We start from the raw sequence: 13,149 nt of genomic DNA, 5'->3' as shown, positions 1-13,149 counted from the left end.
TGCCTAAAGTATCTTGCCCAATTTTGTAAATGGGTTATTTGTGGTTTTCTTATTGATTTGTAGGAGTTCTTCATTCTAAATGCAAGCCTTTTACGGGATGTATGAATTACAAATTTTTTCCCCCTCTGTGGCTAGCATTTCCACTATCTCAATAGCATTTTTTTTCAATAGCATTTTTTTGATCAACAGAAGTTTTTCCTTTTACTTAGGTCCAAGTTAATCCATCTTTTCCATTATGGTTAGTGCTTTTGTGTTTTCAGAAATCTCTGTCTATCCTAGGAGGTTGATTGCTGTGATAATAATCCCCATGAGTCATGCTCCTCTGTGTCCACGCTTCTTTGCAATATGACTTTGCTGTTGTTCCTCCCATCAAAGGGATGGAATCTATTTTCCCACCTCTTAAGTCTGGATGGCCTTGTGACTTGCTCTGACCAATCAAATTAAGAAGTGATGCTGTGCAACCTCTGAGATTAGCACTTAAGAGGTCTTTTGCAGCTTCTGCCTTTGCCATCATGCCTGTCAGAGTGTAAATTGGGACAAACTCGGGAAAACTATTTGATCTCCAGCCTCCAGGAGGATGAGAGGCCATGTGGAGGAGAGTGGAGGCATCCAGCTGACTGCCAGCATACCAGACACTTGAGGAAGGCCAGCTTGGAACTTTCAGCCCCAGTCAAGCCATCAGATGACTGTAGACTCATGAGTGACCCTAGGCAAGACCAGGAAAAACTCCCAGCCAACACAAAGATTTATCTTGTTGTTTTAAGAAGCCATTAAGTTTTAGGGGTGGTTGGTTATACAGCAATAGATACCACTTACAACAGGAGAACATCGAATACCTACAAATTAAGTCTGTTTAAAGATGTGCTAAACCTCCACACAGAAAATTTCAATTATTACTGAGAGAAATTAAAGGCCTCCCGAATAAATGGAAGGCTATACCATGTTTATGAATCAAAAAACGCAACAGTGTGAAGTCATTTTTCCCCAAAATGATCTATAGATTGAATGCAATCTCATTCCAAATTTCAGACAATATATTAATGGAAATTGACAGGCTGATTACAGTCGTGAACACAGGTCAGGAAACTATAGCCCTCAGGTCATATCTGGCTCCCTGCCTGTTTTTGTAGATAAACTTTTTGGGAACATAGCCATCCCATTTGTTTACCTATTGTCTATGGCTCTTTTGCACTGTGACACAGAACAGTTGCAACAGAAAATCTATGGTTTGCAACACCTAAAATATTTACTGTCTGCCCTCGACAGAAAATGGCTTCCAAATCTTGTCCAAAAGGAGCCACAACAAGGTCTAAACAACAGAGTGAGACCTACATCCAGTAAGACCTATTAAAAATCTCAAAAGAGTGTAGTGCGGGCATAAAATTAGACAAATAGACCAATAGAACATAACAGACCCACACATATAGAATCATATAATTTACAGCAAAGGCTCTACGGCAATGCAGTAGGAAAAGAATGTTCGGTAAATTGTGCCGAATCCATTAAAATATTTGTATGGAAGAGAAAAATGAATTTGATTCCTTCCTAAGCTACCATCTCACCATTTCTTATCCCATCTATTCTGTTACTTTTTCCTTCCTTTCTTCTTTTCTATCAACGATTTTTCATTATTCAGTTTTTCCCCTCTAATATTTTTTTAGTTATACATTCTTTTATTATTCCTTGAGTCTTCTAAGGATCACAGGTGAAAGCCTGGGGTATTTATCAGGACCCTGCTCTCTTGGCAGGGATTGAACAATTTTTATCTCATCTCCCCAGCACCACGAGACCAGAAAGTCCCTGCTTATCTTTTCATCCTCCCAGATGCTATTACTTGCTTTCTTAGCCTCTCCTCCTGCACATGACAGATACAGGAACAAGTGCCCCAAGAGCAAACTGCACACAGATTGGTCGGCTCCCTTCTCTGCAGTTATCTTTTCTCCAGGATCTTGGCCCTCAGTACCTCACTACCTGTGATAGCCCTGTTTTCCCAGCCCAGTGAACTATAAGCCACTACTTTTTGTTCAGCTTCTGAGCCCATGGACATCAATGAGCAAGTCCCCTAGGGTAATGCTGGAGTCAATGTACAGCTCCCTTCAGTACTTTTCTCTGACTCCCTAAATCCTCCTGGCTGGTGGTATTCAGCTTCCATAGTTGTTCTTGGAGGACTGGCCTTATACAAGCTACCCCATCATACCCAGAAGCCAAACCTCTCCAGTTAAATTTTAACCTTTATTTGAGCCTTGAGTAAAAAAAAAATCCATCATGGGGGGAAAAAAAAAAAATCCATCATGACAGGAAGACTGTTACATGTGAGTTGGAGGGTATTCTGTACACTGTATCTTGTATACACTGACTGGGAAGGTGTGGACCTGTACTTTTGCAGGCCAGTGTGTAGCCACGGGACAATAGGGTTGGGACTTTTCTTGTAACGGAATAAAAATTAGAAATAATTACTTTGAATAGTGCCCCCCAAATGCCATATCATAGGCATACAGTATAAAAAATTATATCTAGTAAGAACAAGCCATCAAATAAGCAATTGAAAGTATTTTTTTCAAATGTATCAGTATACTTGGACAAACTGGGCCGGACTTGTGATGAGGATGAAGTGTATAGGCATTTTAACATTTTGAGTGAATAAAGATTAAGGTACAGATTCCATGATAGATGTCAACTGAATTTTGCTCATATAAAGAAATCTGCTAGATAGCTTTTGACAGTGACCGCCAGCAGCTGTATCTTACTAGGAAAGCCTAACATGTTTTTCTTCTGAGAGGTTGTCAAGTAAAGAGCCTGAGGGCCTGTGTAGGCTGAGGAACCAGGATAAAAGGGACATAAGGTCAAAGAGATTGTTTTGAAACAACCGAGACATCTAATTTTCATTCTTTGCATGTAGACCATTAACAGCTACAACTGAGAATTTCAAATGTCTACTACTGAAATATTTTCAAAGAGTAAAAACGTAGCTAGTAGTTTTTCTCAAAGTCCTAATGACTTCATATATATATATATATTTGTTTTATTATATTTAATCTATCACACAAAAAGAACTAGGAAGTCGAAAGAACTGGTAATATTAATAATATCAAACCGTGGAAACCCAGGAGCTTAACTTGAAGGCTCTAAGCTTTCACTTTAGCTTGGAAATTCTATGACTCCAGTGTCTTTTCCCCACTAAACCGTAGTGCTATTATTTTCTTTTTATCTGACCGAGGAAAAGGTCCCTTAAATAAATATCCATCTTTAGGACCAGCCCCTGGAAAAGGAAAATCCACATTTGGCTTCTGTATTCAATATTCATTGGAGATAATATGTTTGTCATTTATTGCTGTCCAAAAAGGAAGAAAAAGAAACAAAAACAAGATTTAAAATGTATTTTAGTTTCTGTTTCACTAATTAAAAATGACACAAGTCTTCTGAGAATTACACTTCCGATAAGCAAACGGACCTGGTTAATTCTTTCTAAGTTGCCTTTATTAAATTAACAGGACAGGACAGGAAGCCCATCTTTCATTTCCCCATCTTACATTAGACAAAGGTCAGGTATAGGTTGTGAAGATTTCCCATAAAATCTACAAAATGAATATTCTTTACTGAAATGGAGCGCCACAAGGCCCTGGAATAGAAGACAGCTGATTGTGTTTCCATTAGTAAACCGTCCCCAGCGTGTGCATGTAGCCACATACACAGTATCCTCTGCTTGGGTTTGTTGCATACAAATGATTCGGCTCAAATGGAGATGAAAGCCTATGTCTACAACCAGTCCTAGAAATTCAAGTTCACTTTTTAAGACTGTTGTTTTATTTATTTTTTAAATTAATTATTTATTTAGTATTTTTGGCTGCTTTGGGTCTTTGTTGCTGCACATAGGCTCTTCTCTAGTTGCGGCCAGCAGGCTTCTCATTGCGGTGGCTTCTCTTGTTGCGGAGCACGGGGTCTAGGCGCACGGGCTACAGTAGTTGTGGCACGTGGGCTCAGTAGTTGTGGCTCGCGGGCTCTAGAGCGCAGGCTCAGTAGTTGTGGCGCACAGGCTTAGTTGCTTCGCGGCATGTGGGATCTTCCCAGACCAGGGCTCGAACCCGTGTCGCCTGCATTGGCGGGCGGATTCTTAACCATTGCACCATCAGGGAAGTCCAAGATTGTTGTTTTATATGAGCAGGCCATTACAGTACCAATTTCATTATGCATTGTGCAATTACTGTATTAAAATTTACTGTTGTTTATTTTTTCAGTGGTTGGACAATTGTAAGAGGACATTTGGTGCCAAAGAAGACATGTATAGGATAAACACAGATGCACAAGTAAGTTTCTTATTCTTAGTTTTGCTATATTTCTGTATCAGGTAAAATAATATGTATGCTCAAATGTTCTTGATATTCCTAGAAATAAAGAATATTTGTAACATTTTTCATTTTTGTTATCAGAACAATCTTCGTAAAAGTTAGGTTCAATGGAATATTGGCTTAGTAATGAAAAATTCACTTCAATAAAAATGAACGGCCAGCTTATGACTGAAGCTTAATAACATTCCATAGATAAGCTCGATGAATATCTGGACAGTCCAAGTTGACTTTTAGTTGCATCTGCCTCTCTAAACATTTTTTCATTCTGCATTAGTACTCTACAGATAAATAGTCTGGTCAGGATATCAAACCTGAGTAATGTTATATACATTCATACTAGCCCTTCCAAAGCTGAAATTCTGATTGGATAAATTATGGGTTTTGCTAATATAAAATTCAGTGAAAATAATAGTAATATATTTGCTTAGAGAAAAGTGCACATATGTAACACATACATTATAGGAGGATAAAATTAAGACCTACAAATCATTCTAATAAAAGTATAACTTCATATGGGGAACATGTATCAATCAGTTAACACCCTTTGCATTTGACATGAGAATTCTAACCTTTTACAACATCAGATTGTTACAGATTTCTAGTCACTGTAAGTTATTGTACTATTGTAATAAAAATGTGAAGCTTTACAAAACTGAAATGTTGAGAAAATAACAGTATGCTCTCAATAAACGTAAACTGTTTGCCAGGCAGTGTGCTGAGCGTTTCACATTCATTAGCTCAGTCCTTACAGCTCTGTCCAGTGGATGCTGTAATTAGCCCCATTACACAGATGAGGATACATAATGAGCAATTCATAAATATTTTTAAATAAATGAGAAAAAGTGTATGCAAATTAAAATTGAGGCTCAGAGAAGCTAATTTATCTAGACTCAGTAAGTAAATAGATTAAGATTCAAACCTTGGAAGGCTGACTCCAAATCCTGCTCTGTCATAAAGAAATTGTCAAATAATCTGTGTAAAGAAAGAAACGAGGCAAGATAAGAAATTAACCCCAGACTAGAATTAGATCCTTTGGTTCTAATTCTGTCTTTGCCACTATGGCTTAAGCAAGTAACAAACTGCTTTTCTCATATATTAATTAGGTGGTTAGACTAAGTGATTTCTTATACCCCTTCTACCTTGAAGAAAATGAGTTCCATCTCCAGGAGTCTGTGTCAATTAGTATAGCTTGAGGTTTTCTACTAAGTGAAAACTGAAAACTCTGTACGTTGAAGACTTCCACTGATACCTTAGGTCTCCTCTCACATTCAGCTCCTTGAGAGCAGGGGTCCCTTTTTGCACATTATGTATTGTCTTTCGCTGTATACCAGTATAGTCTTTTGCATAATAAGCAATCAATACATATTAAAAGTAAATGAAGACTGTATATGCAAATTTCAGTACACTAAAAAGCAATATTTTTAAATGTACAGTGTTAACATATTTAGCGTGATTTCTAGTAATTCAGAGCTATGAAATTAATTACGTCTGTGTTATTTCCTACAGTTGTGATCGTAAACTTTATCAGTGATTTTCTTTTCCATTACATCCCAAAGTAGATGCTCTGGATAATACGTGTGTAGAGTCAGTTTTTATTTATGCTAATGGAAGTAAAAAAAAATACTTAAAAGCTCAAATTGTTGTTAGTTTCCATATAAAACTGTAAGTAAAACCTCAGAAATTTAGATACGCTAATACGTTTGACATTGGATTGTGCTCAACTAACATTCACAGGATGACCATCTACATAATTTATGGTAAGCAGTAGGGAGCTGAAGTTCACCTTTGCTTAGCAAATCCCTTCTAAATTGATAGGAATAAATGTTATATAAACAGTGCTTCAGAGGAAACTATTTAGAAAAGCAGATTTCAAAAAGGACTTGTAGAAGCAATATTTACATTATGGCGATTGCTGTTTTAATTAGAAGTCATTCTTCTCCATTAATGAGACTAGGTCTAAGTTGCTGTAGATATTTTAATGTAATAATTTTTAAATATTCCATAACCTGGATGTTTCACAGTGTATTTTACGTTATCTCGTTTGATTCAAACCTAGTTGGGTTGAATTGCTGAGGTTTACTAAATTACATTTGCAATGCAATTTAAAACACACAACTGCTCTCAATATTTTACCTTCCGATTCAGCACTAATTATGGCAACTTAGGACTTAGACAGCCAAGGGTAGGCAACCCAGAATGAGCCATGCCAGAATCTTCTCATGGGCAAATACATATTACATAAAATTATAAACCAATTATTTTCTGAGAAGAGCAAATCATTTCATATTTTCTAATCAGAAGTTTTCCACTTTACTAACGGAAATTTATTTGTTTTTTTTTTTTTTTGGAAAGGCTATAAAAACCCAGATAGAAGACCACTTTCAGTAGCCAACTTTCCCAGTATCCCACTAGTTTTATTCTTTGTAGCTTTTGCACAAGAAATAAACTATAGCCTAAATGTAATTTAGCTGTTATTTGGCAAAGAGTGAAAAAACACCCTGGATTGTTACAGTAAATGTCTAAGAAGTTTTATTCTGGAAACAGCATCATAAATTTTTCTTTTGGGTGTAATTTTAAATGTTCTTCAGTTTGCCTGGGACATCTGTGACCCTAGTTAAAATGATTTGTTACACTAATTCTTGGTCTTTTTCTTCCTTTGTATTTTTTGTGACCCGATCACCTTCTTGCTTAGCAAATGGAAATTCTAGCAGTAAGTGACCTGTCTTAATTTATAGACTACTTATCCATGTCAGACAAACTGGTTTTCATTTGCCATTTGTGACCTAGCAATGTTTTGTCATGGACTGCTTTAAGAGTAGTGTGTGCTTCAGTTTTGCATAGCCCTAATCCATGAAATGTTTCAGTCCTACAAAGACAATGAGGTGTTATAATTAATCTGTACAACTAGCGCTGCCTTTTTACACATCTCTAACATGTCTCCTTTTATATTTCTTAATTTTAAGAATCCAAGTGCATTTGTTAATTTCATTGTCTTGTTTCAGTGAGATTACAAATTTGCTTTTTAAAAAAAAAAAAGGAACTCATTTTAAAGACAAACTATTCTTACTTTTTAGGTGAGAGGTTATCCAGAGTTTTACTTTTTGCTTTATCAAGCACTTGTTGATAAACGCAGTGAGATGTACATCTCAGTGTGGCAAGAGTATATGCACTTGTAAATTCTTCTCGTTATGAAGTTAAAGTTTTAAGTTCTAGTGAATTCTTTTTAAAGCATTCTATTTATTGCCTGCTGAAAAATTCTGTTTGTCTAATGTGAAAATGTGCTTCACACTAAAAATGAATTATGTAACCAATAATCTTTAAATTTTTATTTTAATCCCAGTCTTCAGAGCATCTTTCATCTGTCTTTCATCAACTTCTATACCATATTAACTTGCTTACTGCAGAAAAATTAAGCTCAGAACAAATTTTAACAATTATTTACTTATAAATTTTTATTTGAAATATGTTGTCTAGTCAAATATGGAAAATAACACCTAAATTTAACACAGTGTTATTTATTTCTAGGAACTGGAGCTCTGCCGAAGGTTATACAAATTGCATTTTCAATTGCTGCTTCTGTTCCAAGCCTACTGTAAACTTATCAATCAAGTAAACACAATTAAAAATGAAGCAGAGGTAAATATTCAGTTGTACTAGGCATTAGTAACTGATTCTAGGAAATTAAAAAACATGCATACATATTTCCTTGCAGGAGCAATGAAGTGAAAAGTCGCTTATAGTGAATCTTCCCCCCCCCGCGCCCCAACCCCAGTTAAGCATTATTGGTTTTTGAAATGATGTACTATTTCAGGACCTGTTCGTAAATGTGACGGCAGATATCCAGCGATCTTAAAAGATCCCAGACCTTAAAGATCGCGGTAGCAGCAACAGATCATCTGTAATCAAAAATGAAGTAAAGCACGTCAATTCAATAAAGACAAAATTGTATTATGAAAGCCTCTAACGTCTTGTCCACATAGTATTTCTATAGTTTAAGTAATGCACACAAGAATAAACATGTCAAGAGCACTGCGAATGTTAGAAATCGTGTCATGAATAGATTCAAAAGTAGGGACTTGAGTCTTTTTCCCCCTTGTCAACTGGTACCAAAACTATCACCGAGGAAATCACTTCGCTTTCTAATCTGAAGTGGTTACATTTATTTTAAAAAATAAACACGTACTGGTTTATATAAAATACCCTGGGTAAGTAACCCTTTAAAATATAAAGCCTTCTCATTACCGTCAAAATTTTTTTTCATGATAATTCCAGGCCTACTGTTAGCAAAAAAAAAATAACATAAATGTATTTTTACTATCCAAGATGAAGTGTATATCACATGTTAAAACCAATATAAACATTGGTTGCAACCAATTATTTTAACTTATTACAATGTAACAGTTATTACACTTAAGACCACCTGTTTTATCAAGAGTAAAGACTACTATTTGGCAGCTGAAATTATTTATTCCAACTGAATAGAGAACTCGAAATATTAACTGCCCATAAGGACTAAGTTTAACCGTTGAAAATAATCTTTAAGAGAAAATACTGCCACCATTAGATGTACCTTCACTGCCAAGTAAAGGCTCTTGTTGTTACTGAACATACAAATTGATCCTTTTAAGGTATATTTATTTCTTTTAGGTCTTCAACATGTCAGAGGAACTTGCCCAGTTGGAAACTATCCTCAAAGAAGCCGAGTCCGCCTCAGAAAGTGAAGAAATTGACATTTCCAAAGCTGCACAAACTACTATAGAAACTGCCATTCATACTTTAATTGAAACTTTGAAAAATAAGGAATTTATATCAGCTGTAGCACAAGTCAAAGCTTTCAGGTAAATTGTGAAGGAATTTATAGGAGATGCCTTTATACCTAACTGGAAGTTGATAAATAAAGACTGGGTTTGGTTTTCAGTTTGATGTTTGAATATTATGTCTTTGTGAAAGGAAAACATGACCTTATTTTGTACAGTTACCAATGAAATGACACCAATTTTAGATTTTGTTCATTCTGTGATACTTCCACATTAATGTTTGCTCAAATATTAAAACAGATCCTCAGTGATTCAAAAGGAAATTACTTTTATAGGTATTAACTTAAAAGTAGTTATCTTGAATAATTACTTTGAGTCTCAGGACTTAAAAATACTGTGTGTTTTCAGATCTCTGTGGCCCAACGATATCTTTGGCAGTTGTGAAGATGACCCTGTCCAGACACTGTTACACATCTATTTCCATCACCAGACCCTGGGCCAGACGGGAAGCTTTGCAGTCATAGGCTCTGACCTGGACATGTCAGAAGCCAACTACAAATTGATGGAACTTAATCTAGAAATAAGAGAGTCTCTACGCATGGTGCAGTCATACCAACTCCTAGCACAGGCCAAACCAATTGGAAATTTGGTGAGCACTGGATTCTGAGAAACTTCAGGCATTTAGGAAGAGACTAAACTGAAGGCGATTAAGAATATTAACGAGCACCTTCTATGGACCCTTGCAGTTCACTGTCAAACTTCACCAGGGTAAAAAAAGTAAGAACGTCAGAATCAGATCTGAAGGGGAAAAAAACGAATCGTTTAACAGCTGCCAATACCTCCCACAATAACTGTATGAAGAAAGAATTTTTTTAATTACTTAAGTGAAAAGAAAAGGGCTAAAAGTGATGCATACAAATATATTGCTTTCTGGAGAAAGAAAAGAATTCTAAGAATGTCTGCAATAATGGCCTCTAATACTGAGACATTGGAAAGCAGGTGAAATGAGGCTGAAATCGAGGCTGGTTCATTTTAGCTGAAGACCTGCAGAGATGCTTGGATTTCTAGTAGTCACAAGCATAATCAACAAGTGATAGTTAACCATCTACATGAAGAACATCCAGTCGGATGGATATACACAGAAAGACTTCTTTGCAAAAACCATTGATTTTTTTTTCCCCCCCCCCCAACATGTGGGATAAGGGCGTGGGTGTTTTGTTTTTTGGTCTGTATAAGGAATTGTGTGTGTGTGTGCGAGCTGAGATGTGTGAATATGTGATAGTCATATTTTCAAGGTATGGATGTTTGGTGATAACGTCTCAGAGCATGCCTAAAAGAGCACTGCAAGATTATTTTTGAAAAAATTTTATTTTATTAGATCTAACTCTTCATAGTGTGTAAATGTTAGAACATTTTAATAATATTTTAAAACTGGGCTTTCCCAGTATTTCAAGAAGAAATAATATATCTGTTAACGTTATTGGAATGCTGCTCAGTTCTCTGATCAGTGCTTATGTTACGATTGTTGATAACTAACCAAAGTAGATGCCTGCAGAGACTTTAAAATGTAAAATAAAGATGTATGCTGCCCGTCAGCTCTTCTCATTAGAAAAGTTAACTTATTTTACTCCATAATTATTATAGAAACTGTATAGATTAAAACCAGTATTTTCTTGTACATTTGTGCAATGCACTGTTATACAAGAAGAGGTGTACAAAGCTAAAGAAAAAATTGTGGTCATTGATGGTAAAATATATGACTTGCAGGCCCTCGAGTCTGCAGAATTCAAGAAGAGAGATGCAAATGCATTTTTATATGTTTATTCAGGACTCACATGTTTCACCCTAAAGGAACCTGGGGCTATGGGGGAAGATGAACGGAAGCCTGAAGACTGACTACCAAAACATGCAATATACGTATTCACTGTCCAAGCCTGTAGCATAACATGAACTGGATTCTCTGTCCTTTTTTTAAATAGCATTTTGTAAAAGAAATGAATGTAGTCCCACAAGTCCTCTGATTTGAAAGGAACACCTTGTATTTTTTATATGCATCTCTTATCCACTGTGACTTTTCTTTTAAACTGGGCTCTGGGATTCCAGAGTTTAGAATGTAGAAATGAAATGCTTGGCTTTGCCTTTTCTTGGCGGTGCAGACCCCTGCCAGAGATGTAATTATGCTCAAGTGCAGTAACTGAGGGCCCTGTGCACGCCGCTGGACTGCTGACTAGAGTTATGTTACCTGTAAAGTTCTGTAACTGGTCACAGCACATTCATAATCACTGTATTTTTTGACCCTGATAAAAACAATTATTTTGATGGTGTTCTGGAACTGTAAATGGTGTCCTTTAAATTATTTAATAACTTCTGGGTGCGGGGCAGGAAGAGAGGGGTGGGTGTCTGGAGACACACCACACTTTACAGCCTATCTTACCATCCCCTATTTTTCTCACCCTCCTTATATCCTTTTTGTTAAAATAAAAAAGCATTGTAGCTGTTGGTTTGTGTTGTATTTTAAGAAAGGATGAATGATTAGAGTGTGCATAATTAAGGAACTTTTCAAATGTTGCCTTCATTATTCTTAAAAATAATTTCCCTTCAAAAGGGGGGAACAGGGCTTCCCTAGTGGCGCAGTGCTTGCTTGGGAGTCCACCTGCCGATGCAGGGGACACAGGTTCGTGCCCCGGCCCGGGAGGATCCCACATGCCGCGGAGCGGCTGCGCCCGTGAGCCATGGCCGCTGGGCCTGCTCGTCCGGAGCCTGTGCTCCGCAACGGGAGAGGCCACAACAGTGAGAGGCCCGCGTACCGCAAAAAAAATAAAGGGGGTGGGGGTGGAAGAACAGATTCAGTTCAATTGACTAATTACCCAAACCAAACCTTCCAAACAATGAAATTTCCTTCTCCTATTTATATGTAACTAAGCCTATTAATAATGTACTAAAGATTAATACACATGCAGAAAGCAAGATGCAGATATAAAGTCATTAAGATTGTCCTTTTGCAAATCAGATTTCCTTACAACCTATAATTTTTTGCTCCTTGTCCTCTGGGTCCAAAGTTTGCACTTATTAACAAAATATATCAAATGCTTAATTTATTAAACACCTTATTTAGTTCCAATCAGAGCCCAGTCTTTGCTCATACAAACTTTTTCCTTTGCCCACTAAATTTATCATTTTTAAACAGTAAGTTTGTAAAATCACAAGATAAGAGATCTGGGTACTTCCCTGGTGGTCCAGTGACTAAGACTCGCGCTCCCAATGCAGACGGCCCGGGTTTGATCCCTGGTCAGGGAACTAGATCCCACACGCGCAACTAAGAGTTCGCATACCACAACTAAAAAGACCCCCGAGTGCCGCAACTAAGACCCGGTGCAGCCAAATAAATTAAAAACAAAAAAAACAAATAAATGGCAGTTTCTCCAAAGAAGAAAAATCCAAAGGATTTTTACACAATTTAAAAAATATTTTCTACTTTTAGTGATAGAAGATCTACCTTAAATTTAGGAAATCGTCAGACATTTTCTTGGAACAGACTCACCAAAGCCAGAGTGAGTGTACCTCCTTTTGGTCTATGAGAACTGCTCATCCACCAGCATAACCTACACTAGAGGAAATAAGAATCAATGTGATAATAATTGTACTTTATGGCATTCTTATTTTTAAATTTTCAAAGTGATCCACTGTCACTTTAGCAAATGTAAGAAATATGAACAAAACTAGAATCACTTCTCTTGACACCCAGAGAGAACAGTATTCTGGGATATTTCCTTCTAGCCTCTCACTCTCTCAAAGAAAAATCAGTTTTACAAATTTCCAATTATACATACAGTTTGACAGTACCTTATTGGTAGAATGTTGTCACCATAACTCTTATGAATGAGTTTTTATACCACTTTGTTCAATGTCCGAATGGCCACTAACTCTAAGTGACACGTATCTTGATCCTTGCTTTCCTCAGCTGTAAAACAGGGTTAGCTGCTCTATTAGGAAAATTAATGGCAAACAATATTAAGCTTAAAGAATGATTAATAGCCATTTTAATA

At 36.6% G+C, this 13,149-nt stretch overlaps 1 protein-coding gene across 8 annotated transcripts in view; it reads left to right on the top strand.

Moving 5' to 3' along the window:
• FRYL (FRY like transcription coactivator) overlaps positions 1-11,602 on the top strand; it is a 246,337-nt gene extending 234,735 nt beyond the window's left edge. For 6 of the 8 annotated variants that reach the window (XM_032632199.1, XM_032632198.1, XM_032632201.1 and 3 more), the window contains 5 exons: positions 4,236-4,304; positions 7,039-7,056; positions 7,872-7,982; positions 8,994-9,184; positions 9,512-11,602. In XM_032632199.1, coding sequence (XP_032488090.1) covers positions 4,236-4,304; positions 7,039-7,056; positions 7,872-7,982; positions 8,994-9,184; positions 9,512-9,770 — 648 coding nt within the window. In that variant the 3' untranslated portion in view covers positions 9,771-11,602. The remainder of the gene's footprint in view (positions 1-4,235; positions 4,305-7,038; positions 7,057-7,871; positions 7,983-8,993; positions 9,185-9,511) is intronic. The other 2 variants (XM_032632203.1, XM_032632202.1) reach the window with 1 other exon arrangement.
• The last annotated feature ends 1,547 nt before the right edge of the window (positions 11,603-13,149 follow it).

Source organism: Phocoena sinus, chromosome 5 (genome assembly GCF_008692025.1).
Source record: "Phocoena sinus isolate mPhoSin1 chromosome 5, mPhoSin1.pri, whole genome shotgun sequence".
In the NCBI taxonomy this organism is placed as follows: Eukaryota; Metazoa; Chordata; class Mammalia; order Artiodactyla; family Phocoenidae; genus Phocoena; species Phocoena sinus.
This window is presented reverse-complemented; position numbering and strand designations above follow the sequence as displayed.